This window comes from Fusarium verticillioides, chromosome 1 (genome assembly GCF_000149555.1).
Source record: "Fusarium verticillioides 7600 chromosome 1, whole genome shotgun sequence".
Lineage (NCBI taxonomy): Eukaryota > Fungi > Ascomycota > Sordariomycetes > Hypocreales > Nectriaceae > Fusarium > Fusarium verticillioides.
Window position 1 is genome coordinate 5,825,415 of NC_031675.1, and position 16,355 is coordinate 5,841,769.

A 16,355-nucleotide genomic window follows, 5' to 3' on the forward strand; every position below is an offset into this window, starting at 1 on the left:
TGAATCCATGCATGGCATCATTCATATTGCTTTTTTCTTCTTCTTCCCCATAATATGCAAGTCAATTTAAATGCGATGAATCAATTTCCAGTCCCAACGAGCCGGGACCCGTCCCCGTTTGCTGCACCACTTTTTTTTATTTAATCTTTGGAGGCGTTGAGGCCAAGTGGGCAAACTAACTCTTGAATTTAAATACGCTCTGATGCTCTTCTTCGCAAACGGCACTCGAGATGCATCTTAAGCTCTACGCGCGGCTGTGCCGCATTCCAGGTTCCTGGTGCTATTAAAGTTAAGTTAAGTTTTGGCGGGAATCAGATCGATACAATTATTGGTTCTTGTTTGTTTGTCATTCCAGATCTGATCTGTAGTATTTTGGTGATCTCCCTGCTTAGATCTCCACCTGTTGCAGTGCTGTTGCTGCTTCAACCTCCTCCTCACTGCAAGTGTCGCGAAGGATTCAATGTAAGGGAGTTTTTTTTTTTTTTTTTACAAAAGACAAGGTGACGATATATCGTACCATTATGCGACCGTTGCGCATGCGTAACTGAGACTCTTTGCTTTTTTGTCTCTTCGGGCGTCACGTTTTTACGCCCGAGACTTGCATGCCTCGTGTATGCCCTCGCAGCTGGAATGACGCCAGACACCACCAATCCCGCCCGCAAAAGTCATCCAATCGAACAATACCAAAACCCCGTTTAACTCCACAGGAAGCAAGGGAAACACACGATTGATTCAACATGTCACATCCCGTATTCTGACGTCTCACACGTAAAGAAGACAAACAAACGAAAAAAAGGGTGATGTAACATTGGATGTCCGATAGACGACGGCCCGGGACGGAAAGGCAATCTCACACAATGAGATAAACTGTGCTCGATTTCTATTGTCCGCATTGTGCATGCACACCTACCTTATCTGCCTGGCGAGTAGTTTTTGTTGGCCACCACCAAATTGTTAGTATCAGTGCGCATCGGCCGCGTAGAGCCTCCCGTATCTGAGCACCCATCCATCTCCAGGCATTTTCGTGGCGTCTCTGTACCTACAGGGGGGCTGTTCATCTGCCCGCACTGGAAATGGCTTTTCGTTTTTCACAGCTGTGTAATTTAGAGGCGACAAAGTGGCTTGCGTCGTTATTGAACAGAAGGGTATTGTCAATGGAACTCTGTTGTTATTAGCGCTGCAATCAGAATTATCTTGACGTCTTGTTCCTCACCAACACGCAAACCCAAGAGTAACTGACGCCAGCAGTGAAGAAGTGGCACGGCACACTCGCGGACAATTCTCTCCCGCAATGGTCAGTGCCGAGAGCAGTGCTCGGACATGACGCCACGATTCTCTCTAGATCTGGCCCTTCTTTGCACGCCGTTGATTTATTTATTTTTTTTATCCCCGCGTGCACTTACTTGACTCTTGACCCAGTAGTCTCTGCACTAAAGCTCACTACCAGCCAGCCACGGACCCCGTCTAGTCCCAACAGACCGGGACACCAATGCACAGAGTGGAGAGACTCGGGACAATGCCAAAATCAGTCCGAGGCAATTAATTGGGGAATAAAAGAGACGTCGCGTAACAGACACGCAATGCAATTGGCTCGAGGGATATGGAGATGCAAATTACCGCTTCGTTTCGGACGGCGCTATTGTGCTTCGGGGTAATTCCGCTAGGGGTTAGTCGGTCAATGTCACTGGCACCCGAGTGCTTGGGTCGTAAATCCACAATCAGGCGTGAAACGGTCAATCAATTACCATCTCATGATGCGACGACAACATCTCAATCCAAAACGCCTAATAAGAAAATCTGTTCCTTCTACTCTCGTCAGGACCGTTACTGGGCGATCGCAGTTTCACGTATGGATCCCTCAATCCTCCACCCGCCTCATTCGTCTAGGGTAAGGCTGCGCCTGGAAGATTAACAACACGAGATCTTTAAAGTTGTTGGTGGTGTTAGGCTAGAACGAAACAGGGGAAAGAAGACGAAGGCTAGGCACTGTCGCGTACCTGAAGATCGAGCTACGTTGATTGGGTCTATTCAATCGGAATCTTCCATTCACGCTAGTCAAGGTAAATTGTGAATCTGAGTTCTTGCTCCGAAGAGGGAAGTTGGAAATTGCGATTACTATTTGTTTATGTTTGTCGGAGCGAGAGATGTGCTTCATTTACGGAGGAAACTCGCTCATTTGCTCCAAGGCATTACTTAATACCGACGGGATAATTCGTATCTAAAATATCCGTATAGTCGAGTCGATTACAGCGTAAATGTTTGTCTTGTCATACGCAACAATTCATCACAAGAGATAGCTTTATGCAAGGTACAAACATTAATCAGCCCTATCACTTCTCACATCACCCGATCTCACTACCCATCAGATGTCCCACAAACACAATATCGTAGAATTACACGGCATCGCAACATCATCCCCCCGTCCACTTTTCGCAGTCCAGACCGCGGCGTCCTCCGCGCTATTGACCAAACACCGCCACTACCGAAGAATCGCGGTAGCTACTACGGAGTAGCCCACAATATCTCGTTCAAATGACAGTGATCAGTGACCATCTCAAATGACGAAGTTGGCCGATGTCCCGAGGAATGCGGAACAAAAAAAGCCTTGGCCACCGAAATCGCCACCAGATCGGTATTTGGTCAAAGCAGCCATGATCGACAATGCGCAAGCGAAAAGGGTTCACGCACGTCAGTCAAAGATGCCAAATCTTGCTAGTATTTTTGTCCGGCGCTGTGCTAATCGCCCACCGACCGGTTCTACCGTTGACAGCGGATAAACCCCTGGATGACAAGAGCTTTGATGATGGGCTAAAGTGGTGATGTCTAGTTTGACGGTGTGGCTAGACTTGTTCAATCCATTGAATGGTGGCCTGGGGACCAATCTACACGTTTAATAACTTACCATACCTTCCATGCTCAGATAAGTATTCTTGTATCGAAAGCCATGGGTCTCGCCTGTCCGCGGGTCCCTAGTTGATGCCATCCTTCAAGATACGGAATAGCTGGTCACAACCTGTCTAGATTCTACTAGAGATGGCTAAGTTTATCCTAAAGTGATCAAAGAAGTTCTGTCGCTTAGTGTCATATTCCCGAGTTTCTTTGCTCCCCTGGCTTGGTCAATTGTTGATTACTGATAGGTATGGTCATGGTGAGGAGCATCACGTTACCCTACACAAGCAGTAATGAATTTCACATACGGGTTCAGTATTTCATATTTCTAATTACGTCTTTCTGATTCCTACTGCACCTAATATACCTATAGCCCCACGATGGTTTGGCTCTTGTCGGCACTTAGATGGAGGTACAGCCCTGCAGATCTGACTCACTATATCTACTAACTGATTGTTAATTTATCAATACAACATCATATTATAGCCTGCATCCTACAACATAAAGAACTGGTCATAAATTGTCTATACTACACTGAGGATGCCTGAGTTTATGCTAAAATGGCCTACCCATGACAATTTCTGACACCTAAAGCGGAGGTATCGAGTTGCGGACCTCATCCATCATGTCAATCAACTGGTTGATGTTTGTTCCACAAATCAGCGAATCAGCGCCTGCTTCCAAAAGAAAACGACTACCCGCGCATGCCTCCTTTAAAGAGGGTGACATTACAAAGGACTGAGTCTGTGACCCACGGCAGATGACAAAGGACGCGACTGTTGAGGAGCAAGGACGAAAAAAGGAGGGCAAAACAAACCTTGAGACCTGTACTCCAAACAACGATGATGTTTAGGTAAGTCTAATATATACAACAGTAAGACTTGAGTGAGTTTGGTATTGCTATTCTAATATGTTTATTCAATGTCGTCAGTCTTTTTACTCCTCGAGACAAAGGAGATCAGCCTCTCCCTCGCCTCATCGGATCCTGCAGCCTCGCAAGCTCCAACAACAACCTCCAAGTATAAATCGTCATATCAACCTCCCTCACAGCCTTTCCCATCCACTCCCTCCCCTGTCTCGCCACCTTCTCCGCAACCCTTTGTCCCTCCTCATTCAAAGTCAAGTAACTCACCAGCTCAGGTAATTCTTCCAAGCTTTGACTAACGGGGATGTAGTGCACCCAGGGGACCAACCGCTCATCATGCCATTCTCGGAGAAGAGCTTGTTTCAGCGGGAGTGTGTTTGAGGATAAGAGCTTGTAGTAGCGGCCGCTTATGCCGTTGCCGTCGAGGTCGAAGGCGAGTTTGGAGTGGAATGCTGCGTCTTTGTCGGCCCATGGTTTTACGGGGAAGAATGTTTTTTGATCGCGGCAGAATTTGCGGTCGCATTGGAAGATTCTTGTGAAGCCGACGTCGTATAAGCGTCCGTTTAGGAACCACGACTTGAAGCTGTTGATCACGCCGTTTTTCTCCCTCAGGTATGTGTGTTCTTGCTGCTCAAGGTTCTGCGCCAAAGTCACGAATCTCTGTCGCTGGTGGTTCCTCCACTGATCATCGAGAGCGTAACCTCCTGTAGTCGAGCCAGTCCAGTATAAGTTGTTCTTCTTCTCTGACCATGGAATATCATGGGTCTTGTCGTACTGAAACTCTTCTTCGACGTATGCTGGACTTGGGAAGAGAATATCACCCATTGTTGAGAATGCACCTGTGGATAATACTGGTGCCAAACCTTCAATGAGATGAAAGGTTTTTGGGCTGATGAAAGTGCCGTGCATATTTTTGTACTCAGAATGTTTACACAAATCTGACTCGGAGAGGTGGTCTCTGACAAAAGGGAGGCCGAACGTATCGACACTAGATTGGTCGTCCCGATAGGTCTTATGCGACGGGCAAGACTTTGTCAAGGCGTCCCAAGTGGGCTTCATCGACACATCATTCAGTCGGATAGCTTTGTCCATACCGGCCCCTTCCAGAGGTATGATAACCCTCGGCTCATCAAAATGATTGATGAGAAACTTGGCATCCGGCAAAACTCCCGGAAGATTCCACAACAACTTATCAAAGATGTAGCTGTAATGTCGATCGTAAAAACGATTCGGATGCTGACACTTTGTCCTAGCAGTTTTTCCCGAAAACTCACAGAGCCAGACCTCGCTCTGTGGCGTTTTATATACCTTATCAATCATCTCAGAAACCTCTTTTCCAGTGAGTTTCAGGAATGGCGATATGGCCCTATGAATCGTGTCAAACTCATCGATGATGGGTGAATTATGTTTCAGGGCGTATTGGAACCAAGCTTCATAGCCTGGTGGTGGATCAAGGCCATATCGGTGCTTGTACTCCTTCACAGCTGCTGGATATGTTCGTGATTGGTTAAGAAGTTTCCTCTTGAAGATTGGTGCTGCTTCTTGAGTCAATAATTTGACGGGGTGAGATGGAGACGTGAATGTGGAGGATGTTGCGTCGTGGATCATGTATTCGTTGTAGAGATAGGGAATGAAAGATGCTGATAAGCAGGACCAGAGGAGAATTTTGCTTTTGGATTGTTTGGGGAGGAGTTGCGTTGTTTGATAGAGGGTGAGCGTCGAGACTGCGACGTGAGACAATGCTTGAAGTTGGGAGGTTTGCGAGAAGGGGTTTCTGGCGCAGGCGAGAGCAAAAGTGCCTATCGTAGTAGCTATGCACCAGGATGTTTGCCGTGCCTGGGTCCGTTAGCGTCTGTGTGCAAAGCCGCTATCAGGACTACGTACGGCTTGGACTACAAAGAACCACGACAAGGCTTTAACTAGTCCCGTGAAGAGCACGAGAATGACATTGCTGTTTGGGGGTCCAAGGACCAAAGTCTGGAAAGCTGCAGCAACGAGAAGGAGGACCATCGTCCGGCCTGCAATGGCCTTGATATTCGTCTCGATGTCAACTGATGAAAGTGACAGTATTCTCACTTTGAAGTCAGGACTGAAGATGCTGTAGACAATAAAGAGAGAAGCTACTAATATAATCGATGCGAGGGAGCCGAAGAGATCTCCGTTTGAAAGTGAGAACGCTGAAAGGACAGCGACTAGTGTAGTGCCCTTGATGGTGCTAATGAGAGGTGAGGTAGGGACCGGATCAGATGATATGCTCGGCTGAAAGTATGTCTGTACCGTGAGGAGAAGAGGGGTCAAAAGAGGCTTCATCGGTCAGTATGGCCTCACCGGATTTAGTATCCCGTACTGAACTTACATAGAAACCAACGGTTGTACTCTCGGCTCTGTAAAAGGCCGCAGCCACAATACCAAGCACAACAATCCATTGCGATAACGATGAATGACGCTGTTTCTGCAGATCATTCAACAACGGCGAAGACGGCAGGGTGTTCGGGAAAGCAGTATATCTGAGAAGAAAAGGAAGAACAGCCCAACAGACAATCTCAGAGCCCAGCTCCAGTCGTCTTGAGGGAACATACTGCGACACCGTCGTGAAAACAACAGCCGCTGTAGTATAACCCACTACGGGGTTAACGACATTAAGGGGCGTCATGCCCATTCTGAATAGCGTCACCTGCAAAACATAGGGAGACCAAGCTGGCAAGGCAAAGCTGAAGACCTAACACCCTCAGCTGAAATCAAGTACCAAGGATAAGCCTCAAAAGAACGTCTACCAGTATTTCCGAAGAAGAAAGAACAGAGAAGGTTCCAAAAAGAACAGCAAAACCCTCCTTAAAGACTCCCCCGTCCCCCCCAAAAAGCCAAGCGAGCTTGGCATGCCAAAAACATTCTTGGCGCCCACGGTGAAAATTGCCCGGACGAATTGAACGACCAGGCACCTGCATAACTACGATCCCGTTGGTTTCTTAGTGAAATGTGACAGCGACAGAAATCCTTCGGGGCTGTGTCCCATCCTCCATCGTCACCTTGGTGCAAATGCCGGGGTGCTCATAACGATTTCGGGCGATTCTATTGGATGGTAGTGCCGATCATCCGCATCTAAAGCTGTTGGTTGATCAGGACCAACACGAGGAGGTCTAAATAGGAAGTTGCCGAGGTGCCGAAGAATCTTATGATTAGGGAACCTTGAGGGCTTTGCTTTTCTCCGCGGTATTTTTTTCATTTTCACTTTTAGTTATGCAGGGAGAGAACGTGAAACAAACCTCGTGGTTAAGCCAAGGAATTTGATCAAGAGGCTAATTCAAGCTTAATAAGATGGCCACTGGGATCAGCGCGCTATGAAGCTAAAAGCGGTTAGTATGGGGCAGTCTACGCTGCGCTTCATCTTATTCGTCGTCATGATTTGTTAGGATGAGTCTTGGCCTCGTGAAACGAGAGATTGATTGCGAACCTTATTCATGTTTCGTTGGAGATGGCTGCCATCTTGATTCGATTGTATGTATCACTGCTCTAAAATAGTATTGATCTAAGTGTTAGAACTGAGTAGAAGCTGGAAGACAGCATTGTCATGCCGTACAAACCATTATTGAGCCGCGCGTCTTAGACAATTTAGCTGCTTGGCGAGAGTAAGCGGGGATAATTAAGGTACCTACCTACCTACACAAAGCATCAAACTTGTTCATTTGAGGTAAAACCCTGCGATGGCCGGCGTTCCCAAAGCTCTAGGCTGCGACGCCTGCCGGAAACAAAAGAAAAAGGTACGTCATTCCAGCCAATGCATCTGACAATGCTGATGAAATCAGTGCGATCAGGCTAAACCATCTTGTGCACGCTGCACACGCCTGAAACTCAAATGCACAGGCATCGGCGTAAAGCGCTTCGTCTTCAAGTCCGAAAACACACAAGCAGCCAAGAAACACAGCAAAGCAGTAGCTGCACCATCTTCGGCGCTGAGTAATGAAAAGACGCTAGTAGCGGGTAACCTGGTGCATATTCTTGAGTTTGATAACCCAGGCTATGACATCTCAACGTACGGATGGTTCGTCAACGACTTGCCGCGTCACGTTGGGTCGAGTAAACCGCTCGATGCGGCTATTACGGCGTTTGTAACGGGTTTTGCGCCGTTGAAGGATAGGAGTGCTTCAAAGGTTGATGCGTTGGATAAGTATGTTTTTGCGTTGAGGGCTTTGAGGGAGGCGATGCAGGATCCTGGGAAGGCGTTTTCGGCGGATAATATGTGTTCGATTTACTTGATTTCGATCTGTCAAGTGAGTACCCTGATCTTATGTTTCAGAAGAAGTCTGACTTGTTCATAGGAATGGCTTGGGAATGGTGGTACTGGTATTGGCGTTGGGAGTGTCAACTCGAAGCACCACGAAGTTCTCGCATATTTGCTTCAGAACGCTGTCACAAAGTCCCAATTTAACTCCTCCGACAAACCCTTCATGAATACCATCTTCTCCATAGTGGTCAGTCTCTCCCCTCATTCCCCCTTCATATCCTCACACCCACCAGGTCCTCGAGAGTTTCACAAACCCCAACATCCAACTCGGTCCCTGGTTCTGGCAAGCTCTCTCCGCCCTCAGCGATGCCGCGCGGCCTCTCAAATCAGGTGACGGAACATCCTTCGCAAGCCTCAATATCGGAACGATGGGTGAAATATCCTGCTTCATTCGCGATCCAGATCGATACCTCTACCAGATCCAGTGCACATACGCTCTTATTCAGACGGAGCACCCTAGACTTGTCAAAGCAGCTGAAGAAGCAGTCGCCAAAGCAAAAGTATCGGGCTCAACGTCTCTTCAGAGAAGAATGGGGATACGTTTCCATGCCGCGATCGCTGCAATGCTGACGATGGCTACCATTCTGAATCGTATTCTCCGGTCTTATGATGGGGACCCTATTCTTTTGGCAGATGCGAAGCGCTATGTTGATGAGAGTATTGCGCTGGGCCGTGCTGCTAGTTACAATCGGCCGATTGCTGCCTCTGCTGTGGCTTCGCCTCTCGCGCTGTCATTAGCTGCGCTGGATGATTACAGGCGCGAGGAAGTCAAAGATTTGCTCGTGGAGTATCAGAGCGACTTCCCAGGTCTGGATTACTTTTCTGATGTCAAGATGGTCAGAAGAGGATTTGAAGATATTGATAAGAATAATCAGAGGAAAGTGAGGTGGCTATTATCAAGTGAAGAAGAGTTTGATAGTAGTTCGGGTGACAATGACATGATTACCGAGATAGGACCGGGGTGTACAATATTGTAACGAACATAGAATGACGAGACAAAGCAGAATCTTCCAGTACCTCTGCTGTTCGTACTTCCAGCTGAAGCTCCCTTGAAACCTCAACCGTATCAGACCTCACGCTTGCTGCTCAATATCCTTCAAAAACGCAACAATCGCCTCAACCATCTGCCCCAATCCCGGATCCTCAAGCGGATAATGTCTTGCCCCCCCAACATAGCAGTCTTGATCTCAACCTTATCAATATCTCTCAAGAACGCTTCCGAAACCCAAAGCGGCGTCCATCTATCCTCAGCCGGCTACGTCAACAAAATCGGACACGTATCAAAATCTTTCGGTTCCTTGGCAGGTTTATACGTCGTAAATGACGATAAGAAGCTCATCGATACCCAAGCGTTCGCAGAGCTGTTATCGCGCATACAAGCTGCCAAGGCTAGAGAATTGTTAACCAGTGTTGACATTCGGCCGGTGATGTACATTGGCATCGACATCCATCCTAGACCGAGAGCGTGCATCCCCCTTCCCATCGGTTCACCGATACGACTCATAAAGAGATTCCGACACGCAGCATCAGCGACAAGCTGAATCCTCATATCCATAAAACACATCCCCACGATGCCCCTAACACGCTCATTCATCCCCGCGATATGAAAAGTCAAACCACCCCCAGCGCTTAGTCCATAAAGTGCAATAGGCCGTTCATCATTCTCATACTCGTAATCAACAAACTCACTCGCGATATTGACCCACTCCTCATAATCCCAAACATGCCCCTTTTTCGGAACCGTGCAGCCGTAGCCAGGCATGTCGATTGCGACGAGTTCGAAACCTGCTTTATGGAGGGGCACGCCGAGAAGCATTGACATCATGCGGCCGTTTGTGCCCATGCCGTGATGCATTATTAATCTGGCGCGGGCGGAGGGGTTGCGCCATCTGTCGAGGTGGAGAGCGTGGCCGCGGTGATGCCATACTTCTTCGGTGGGAGAGTGGTCGGGTGTGAAGTGTAGACGGTCTGGGAGGAAGGATTGGATGTCTCTCCATTCTTGTTGTTTTTCGTAAGTTGGAAGTTCAGACATTTTGATATGAGTAAACGAGAATGTGTCTGAGCCTGGGCTTAGGTGCTAAAAATAAGGGATCCTAAACCAACCCTAAATCTACCTAGGTATTATTTCTATTTAGGATAGAGCTCACAAGTGTTATCGCCTTCGTGTGCTGCTCAGAACCTCTTTGTAGTGAGATTCGCTGACGTGAGAAATCGACGGAGTCGGGAAGATATTCGCGCTCGGCTAAGACGAGTGGCAGCCGCTTTCCAAGACGCCCAAAGACAGTCAACAGGAATGTCTGAGGGAACCTATATTGTATAAGCTTAGTAGATGTCGGGACCAACAATTCTTCTTGATGTAATCCACTCTTCATCATGCTTGTGATGACTCTTGATATTCCACTACGGGGAAGCTCTTCTCATTTTAGACTCGTCATAGTAAGCACCATATTTGATGCGACACGTAAGAGCAGCAATCTTTAGCTGTAGAGGCTCAATGTCATTGACCGTGGGACTGTTGTGTTGTAGCACTCGAATGTTGGAGGCTCTAAATTGGCATGTGGCTTAGGCTGAGATCTAAGAGACTGATTGAACGAATTGATCAACTGGAGATGAAAGGGTCAATATGAATGGCGGAACAAGATTCGATGCTCAGAAAGATATCCGATGAGATGAAGTATAATGTCAATTGAGTTGATGCTTAGCGCTTATCTATATTGTGGTCAAGAGATTCAATCCCCATTGGCCTCACGATCAACGATAAAAACCCCCGGAACTGATAACCATTCGCGTATGCAAGAACGTTGCATCGTCAAGAATGCTGCAGCAGGGTGACATTTCCTTGCTGCAGTGTATGAAGCGCAACAAGGATGAGGAATAAGGTTATCAGATCAACGAACTCAATCTCGAGTGTCGCAGACTACCCTGCAGGTATCCAATTCTGTTTGCACTCCAGCTTTGCCAACGTGCAACCTCCGTCAATGGAGCGTGTGTACAGTAATGGCAATTGGGAATTACATGATGATTAGTCACATTCCATGTTTTGCGCAAGAAACCATCTCTGACATCGCCAAGGTAACGTCGTACCACCTCGCCTCACAACGGACTTGACAAGCTTGGCACTAAAAGGGCGCCGACCACGGATATCGCTGTTTGCGGCTTATCTTCCTCCTCCAGCATAAACTCCAACGGTCTCGGACATTTAAATTACAGGAATAACCATAAACCCGCCTCGCCTCAATCCACCAACCATACGCGTTACGCAAGGATCTTCACGCGGCCCGTAGGCATAGAACAGTTTATAGAAGGAATTTTCTTTCTCCATCCTAGTTTTCATCATGTCACGCAACTCCACCGTCAACCTCCGATCGGAACAATGTGGATTTCGCGTATGTAAATGCCCAGCTTTTTCGACTCCATTTTCTACGTAAAAGAAATACCAAAAACACGAGTAATGGGGTCCACTGTCAGATGTTGTTTTATGCGTGAGCTGATTTAAAATCAAGGCTGACATAACCTTAAAAACCTTTTGCAAGATTTCTAAACTTTCAAGCTCCTCGGTAGAAGAGGTAATAAAGCGAAATAAATGCCGTACGGAGTCAGGGCCGGATGCTCGGACATACGTAATGCTCCACCGGCTGCAAAATTGAAATGTCGACGGAGGCAAAGGCCCCACTGTTCCGGTGCTCCATCCGGCGGATCTGCCGGGGTGACCGAGGACCAATCGGCAGGGAGGTATCTACAAGACCTCAGCATCTTTGAGATTACCTACCTTCAATCCCTCATCAAGGGACCTTCCTATCTTGTGTTACAGACGAGCTCATCACGTAATGAACTGAACAGCTTCACTTCCCCCACGGGGTCTCTACGACAAGCTATCCTCTTGAGTCTTGTAATGCTACAGCTGCAATTGGGCCTCGGAGCACGTTTTCCCCATCGAACCACCAAAAATGTACATCATAGCTCCCGCCACAACCTCCGATCGGAGGTCGTTCGGCCTGGGGTACAACATAAAAGGGTGATAATATGGAGAACTACGGGCCGCTAATAACGTCAGGTCTGCCCACGAACCTTCCATTGACTTTTCCTTTTCACCTTCTACCTCCTTTCCCAATTCACTCTCCCCTTCCATCACCTCACAATTGGAAGTCAGTTGCTACGTAGGACCGTAGCACTTCACAATGGGCATCATGAAGTTCTCAAAAAAGCCCGTCGAGCCTTCACCGCTGACATCTCACCCTCCCGAGTCCAGCGCCTCAGACACAGAACCACCAAAAGATGAAGCTGATTTCCAATCTGTCCCTGCTGGCACCGAAGAAAAGGGCAATATCTTTGATCAAGGAGGGAAGAATTACAGAACCCTTGGACGATGGGATACCGTCCTGATCCTCTTCACAAACCAGCTCGGTCTCGGAATCTTATCCCTGCCGTCAACGATCAAAACCCTCGGAATCGTCCCCGGCATAATCGCCATCCTCGGCATCGGCGCACTATCATGGTACGCAGCCTACGAACTCCTCCAATTCTACCGCAAGCACCCCAATGTCGTCAGCATCGTCGAAATGACCCGCATTGTCGGCGGCCCATGGTTCGAGTCCTTCGCCGGCTTCGTCATGATGATCCAAGTTGTCTTCATCGTCGCTTCAGCTACGGTCACGCTGTCCGTTGCGCTTAATACGCTTAGTAGCCATGCGACGTGTACTGTTATCTGGATTCTTGTGGCGTGTATCGCGTGTTATCTTTTGTCGATACCACGAACGATGAAGTTTGTTTCGAAGGCGGGAATTCCTAATGCTGTTAGTGTTGTGGCGGCTTGTTTGATCGTTTTGATCAGCTTGGCTGTCTCGGGACCTGCGACTGCGCCGGAGGGGTGGCATAAGGAGATCAAGGTTGTTGGAAACCCTACGTTTCGCGATGGCCTTAATGCGTGCTTGAGAGTCGTTTTCTCGTACGCTGGCACATTCACATTCCCGTAAGTTCAATCCTTTAATGTCGATTCGACCAAACTAACAGTTGACAGCTCATATATGGCCGAAATGCGCGACCCAGCGAAGGACTTCCGTTTCGCCCTCGCTGTTCTCGAGATCGTCAGCACCCTCTTCTACATCGCCATGGCCGTTGCCCTGTACTGTCTCGCCGGCGATCTCACCACATCCCCCGTCCTCTCCGCCGCATCCTCCATTCCCGCCAAAGTCGCCTACGGAATCATCCTCCCGGCCGTCGTAGCAACAGCCCTCTCAATCGGCCACACAGGCTGCAAATACGTCTACGTGACAGCGATGCGCCAAATGCGCGCAACCCACCAAGTCACCGACAACAGCGTCAAGTCTTGGGTCACATGGATCTTGTCTGTAACTGGATTTTGGGTTCTGATCTTTGTCATATCAAACGTCATTCCTATCTTTGACTCAATTCTGTCGATTACGGCTGCGACAACTATTCCGTGGTTTACGTATGGCTTTGCGGCGATTTTCTGGCTGCATCTAAACAAAGGTCTTTATTTCTCAACCTGGCAGAAGGGACTGCTTACAGTTGGAAATGTTGTCATGATTGGGCTGACGCTTTTCATGAATGCGGGAGGATTATGGGCGGCTATCACTGAGCTGCTGGATCTGTTTGCCAATAACAAGGACGGCATTGGAGGAGTTTTCTCATGTGGAGATAACTCTATCTTCTAAAAGAAGTTTTATAGAGCGTAAATATACAGTACTATTAATTGTTTGCCTTGAGCATGATATATAATCTTGGTGCATTTGCATCTCGTCCATTTGAATAGCTAGATTGCAGTCCTCACTCAACATGACGGTATTCATTCCCGGTGAAATCCACTATTTGCACAACCACGGTTCTCTTCGACCATGTCCGCCACCGCCGTCGACCGTCACATATTCTCGCTATTTCCCCAAGCCCAAGAAAATCCCTTGCGTCCAACACCAATTCCCCCCCCCCACTGTTGCTGCATCACGACATACATTCTCATTCTTTTCAGCTGTTCATTGATCTTCAAAAGAAGGATTTTGTTTTGTGAAGCGTCCAATGAACCGTTCACTCAGGTCTGTTCCGGGATTCCTCCAGTGCGCGCTCTACCATCCTCTCCGTAGCCGCATCATCGATATTGCGGCTTTCGTTCTCCAATGGCATGCCATGATAACCAGGTAACCCATCGTCACCAGTGCGAATTCGAACTTTGCCCAGTAAACCAAGCATCTCGAGCCAGGCCATCCTTCTGTCGAGAAGCTGTGGCCAGATGTCAAGCATCTTTCGCTTGATGCAGGCCTTTGTCGAAAGGCCTGATGAATGTGTATAGGCCTGAAACTCATGTGTCCAGATAGTGCCGGACTTCAAGCTACTTCCGAATAGAGATGTCGTCCCATGGCGTGTGGCTTAGAATCCACGGATTAGGCATCCCAAGCAATGCTTGTTTAGGCGGAGACATGCGAAACTTTTCAGATAAGCACTGGGGCTGCACCATGCTAGTCCCATTGACCATGAAAGGGTAAAGATCCATGCGTTCGTCGACAGAAATGCCTGGATCGATCGCTTTAGCTTCGTAGACAAGATAGCGCACTCGGTTTGAATCAATACTGGACTTGGAGATGTGAACATCGCGTCTCAAGATATCCCCGGCGTACATGTGGTCGATAAATCGAAAAGGATGAATGTAGGCGATACACTGAAGATACTCGTGAACCTTGAGCCAGTGCTCGAAGTAGATAAGAAATACCGCCAGTGAAATCTCTGGAACTCGCTCTTCAGCATATGGTTCCTTGCACTTGGTAGGGCTTGCTATAATATCGACCCAGAGTTGAACAGCGAAGAGAATTACCGAAGCATTGAGCTTCTCAAGGGGATGAGCTTTAGCGAAACCAGCAAGGTCTAAGTAGAGTCTGAATGGGTATCTCATGTTGGAAATGTAAGGCGCTTTGTATGTAAAGTTGCAGGGTGCAAAATTAAAGGAGTGATGTTGCAGGACAGTGGGAAGGACTCCTTGGAAACGGCGATAATGGAGTCCATGGAGTTGATCAGGATTGAGGCATTGGCCGAGGTCGGGCTTCTTGTGGAAAGGGACTTGACGAGTTGTTGGTGGCTTGATGCGTGCCACAACGACAGGAGGGCGCCCATGATAGAGCGACTGAGCGGATTCCTGGGCCAGGGACTTTGCGGCCTCGACAGTAATGTCTCCACCAGCAAACGCCGTCTCCCAATCCTTCTTGATCAAAAGTCGTTTCAGCGCACGAAGGTTCTCGGGTACGGTGAGATCATGATGAAGAATGACTTCATAATCACGAAGTGGCCCCTCAAAGTCAACTTCGAGATCCAAACCCGAAAGGCCATCAACCTCCAGGTCAAGGTCGGTAGCATTAGCTTCCGCGCTCGCGAGAACAGGCTTCAGCGTATACCTAGAGTAACCGACCAGCAACCGCTCTGGAGCCGGATTGTCATAGGACGTTTTTGTGTGGTGCACATGCATTGATTGATGTACGGACCTGGAAGGGTGAAACTCGCTATCATACCAAGGCAGTGTTCCGCGGTTCCGAACGGTGGCGATCACCCATTCGCCTTTGGGTTTCTGGTTGCTGTCGAAGTAGCCACCACCTTTGAACTTTCCGACCGCATCGGCGATGACCTTGTCGTTGTCGAGGATAAGCTTTGCCCTCTTTCCATCGATGATGGTGCGCACACCTCGCCAGGGTGGTGGCTCTCGAGGCATGATAGCGATGCTAGAGACGAGCGAGGTTAGTTGGCGCGAAAATGTGGCAGAGGTGAGCACACTCACTTCTCAAGCTGTTGAATCTTGGCTCAGCACCAAGCGGCCGCTTGTTGAGATGTAAAAAGGAAATAAGTCGTAAGAACACGCCTCAGTGTCGAGCTGTAGGAGTATCGGTATCGCCGATAGTCCTGAAGTGGCCGAGCTATTGTAGATGATCAGGGCAATATTGTACTCGGTGTGGCAGAGGAGTGAAGATGAGAGGCGCTTTGTCTGAGTTGAGATACTGAGGGAAGGAAATCTGTCGAAATGAGGCCATGTGATGCTAAGACTCAGGATGAGGCGATGGTGTCATGGATATGGTAACGAGAGTCTAGCTGGCAGTGCCAGGCACAGATGGCAGTAGTGCCACAGCTTGATAAAGTTGTAAGCCATAGAAGATGTTGTTTCAAGCCCACGATAGATGTAGTGAGAGAAAAGGAAAGTGGGATAGAGATAGCTTGGATGCTTATTCGCTAAAATGAGGGTGGGATTCTTTAAAAAACGCTTGCATATGGTTTCAACGATGTTGAGCGGATGCCGGCAAGTTTTGAGATTATCGCAATGATGAATGT

The 16,355-nt window shown here is 48.2% G+C and overlaps 5 protein-coding genes across 5 annotated transcripts; 2 read left to right on the forward strand and 3 right to left on the reverse strand.

The window, feature by feature from the left end:
- Positions 1-3,694: 3,694 nt before the first annotated feature.
- On the reverse strand, positions 3,695-6,667 carry FVEG_14593 (hypothetical protein). The gene is made up of 3 exons (XM_018903527.1): positions 6,111-6,667; positions 5,639-6,058; positions 3,695-5,590 (listed from the first exon to the last, which is right to left on the reverse strand). The coding sequence occupies exons 1-3, from the start codon at positions 6,411-6,413 to the stop codon at positions 3,848-3,850; spliced, it is 2,466 nt and encodes an 821-aa protein (XP_018742160.1). The 5' UTR covers positions 6,414-6,667; the 3' UTR covers positions 3,695-3,847.
- Positions 6,668-6,972: 305 nt separating this feature from the next.
- On the forward strand, positions 6,973-9,056 carry FVEG_00147 (hypothetical protein). The gene is made up of 4 exons (XM_018886581.1): positions 6,973-7,512; positions 7,558-8,022; positions 8,071-8,223; positions 8,270-9,056. Exons 1-4 carry the CDS (start codon positions 7,456-7,458, stop codon positions 9,011-9,013), a joined length of 1,419 nt encoding a protein of 472 aa, XP_018742159.1. The 5' UTR covers positions 6,973-7,455; the 3' UTR covers positions 9,014-9,056.
- A 235-nt stretch (positions 9,057-9,291) lies between these two features.
- FVEG_00146 (hypothetical protein) lies at positions 9,292-10,068 on the reverse strand (the record flags this gene model as incomplete). Its single annotated transcript, XM_018886580.1, has 1 exon — positions 9,292-10,068. One exon carries the CDS (start codon positions 10,066-10,068, stop codon positions 9,292-9,294), a length of 777 nt encoding a protein of 258 aa, XP_018742158.1.
- A 1,531-nt stretch (positions 10,069-11,599) lies between these two features.
- On the forward strand, positions 11,600-13,832 carry FVEG_00145 (hypothetical protein). The gene is made up of 2 exons (XM_018886579.1): positions 11,600-13,005; positions 13,054-13,832. Exons 1-2 carry the CDS (start codon positions 12,215-12,217, stop codon positions 13,709-13,711), a joined length of 1,449 nt encoding a protein of 482 aa, XP_018742157.1. The 5' UTR covers positions 11,600-12,214; the 3' UTR covers positions 13,712-13,832.
- Positions 13,833-14,379: 547 nt separating this feature from the next.
- FVEG_00144 (hypothetical protein) lies at positions 14,380-15,744 on the reverse strand (the record flags this gene model as incomplete). The annotated part of the gene is made up of 1 exon (XM_018886578.1): positions 14,380-15,744. The coding sequence occupies one exon, from the start codon at positions 15,742-15,744 to the stop codon at positions 14,380-14,382; it is 1,365 nt and encodes a 454-aa protein (XP_018742156.1).
- Between the last annotated feature and the right edge of the window lie 611 nt (positions 15,745-16,355).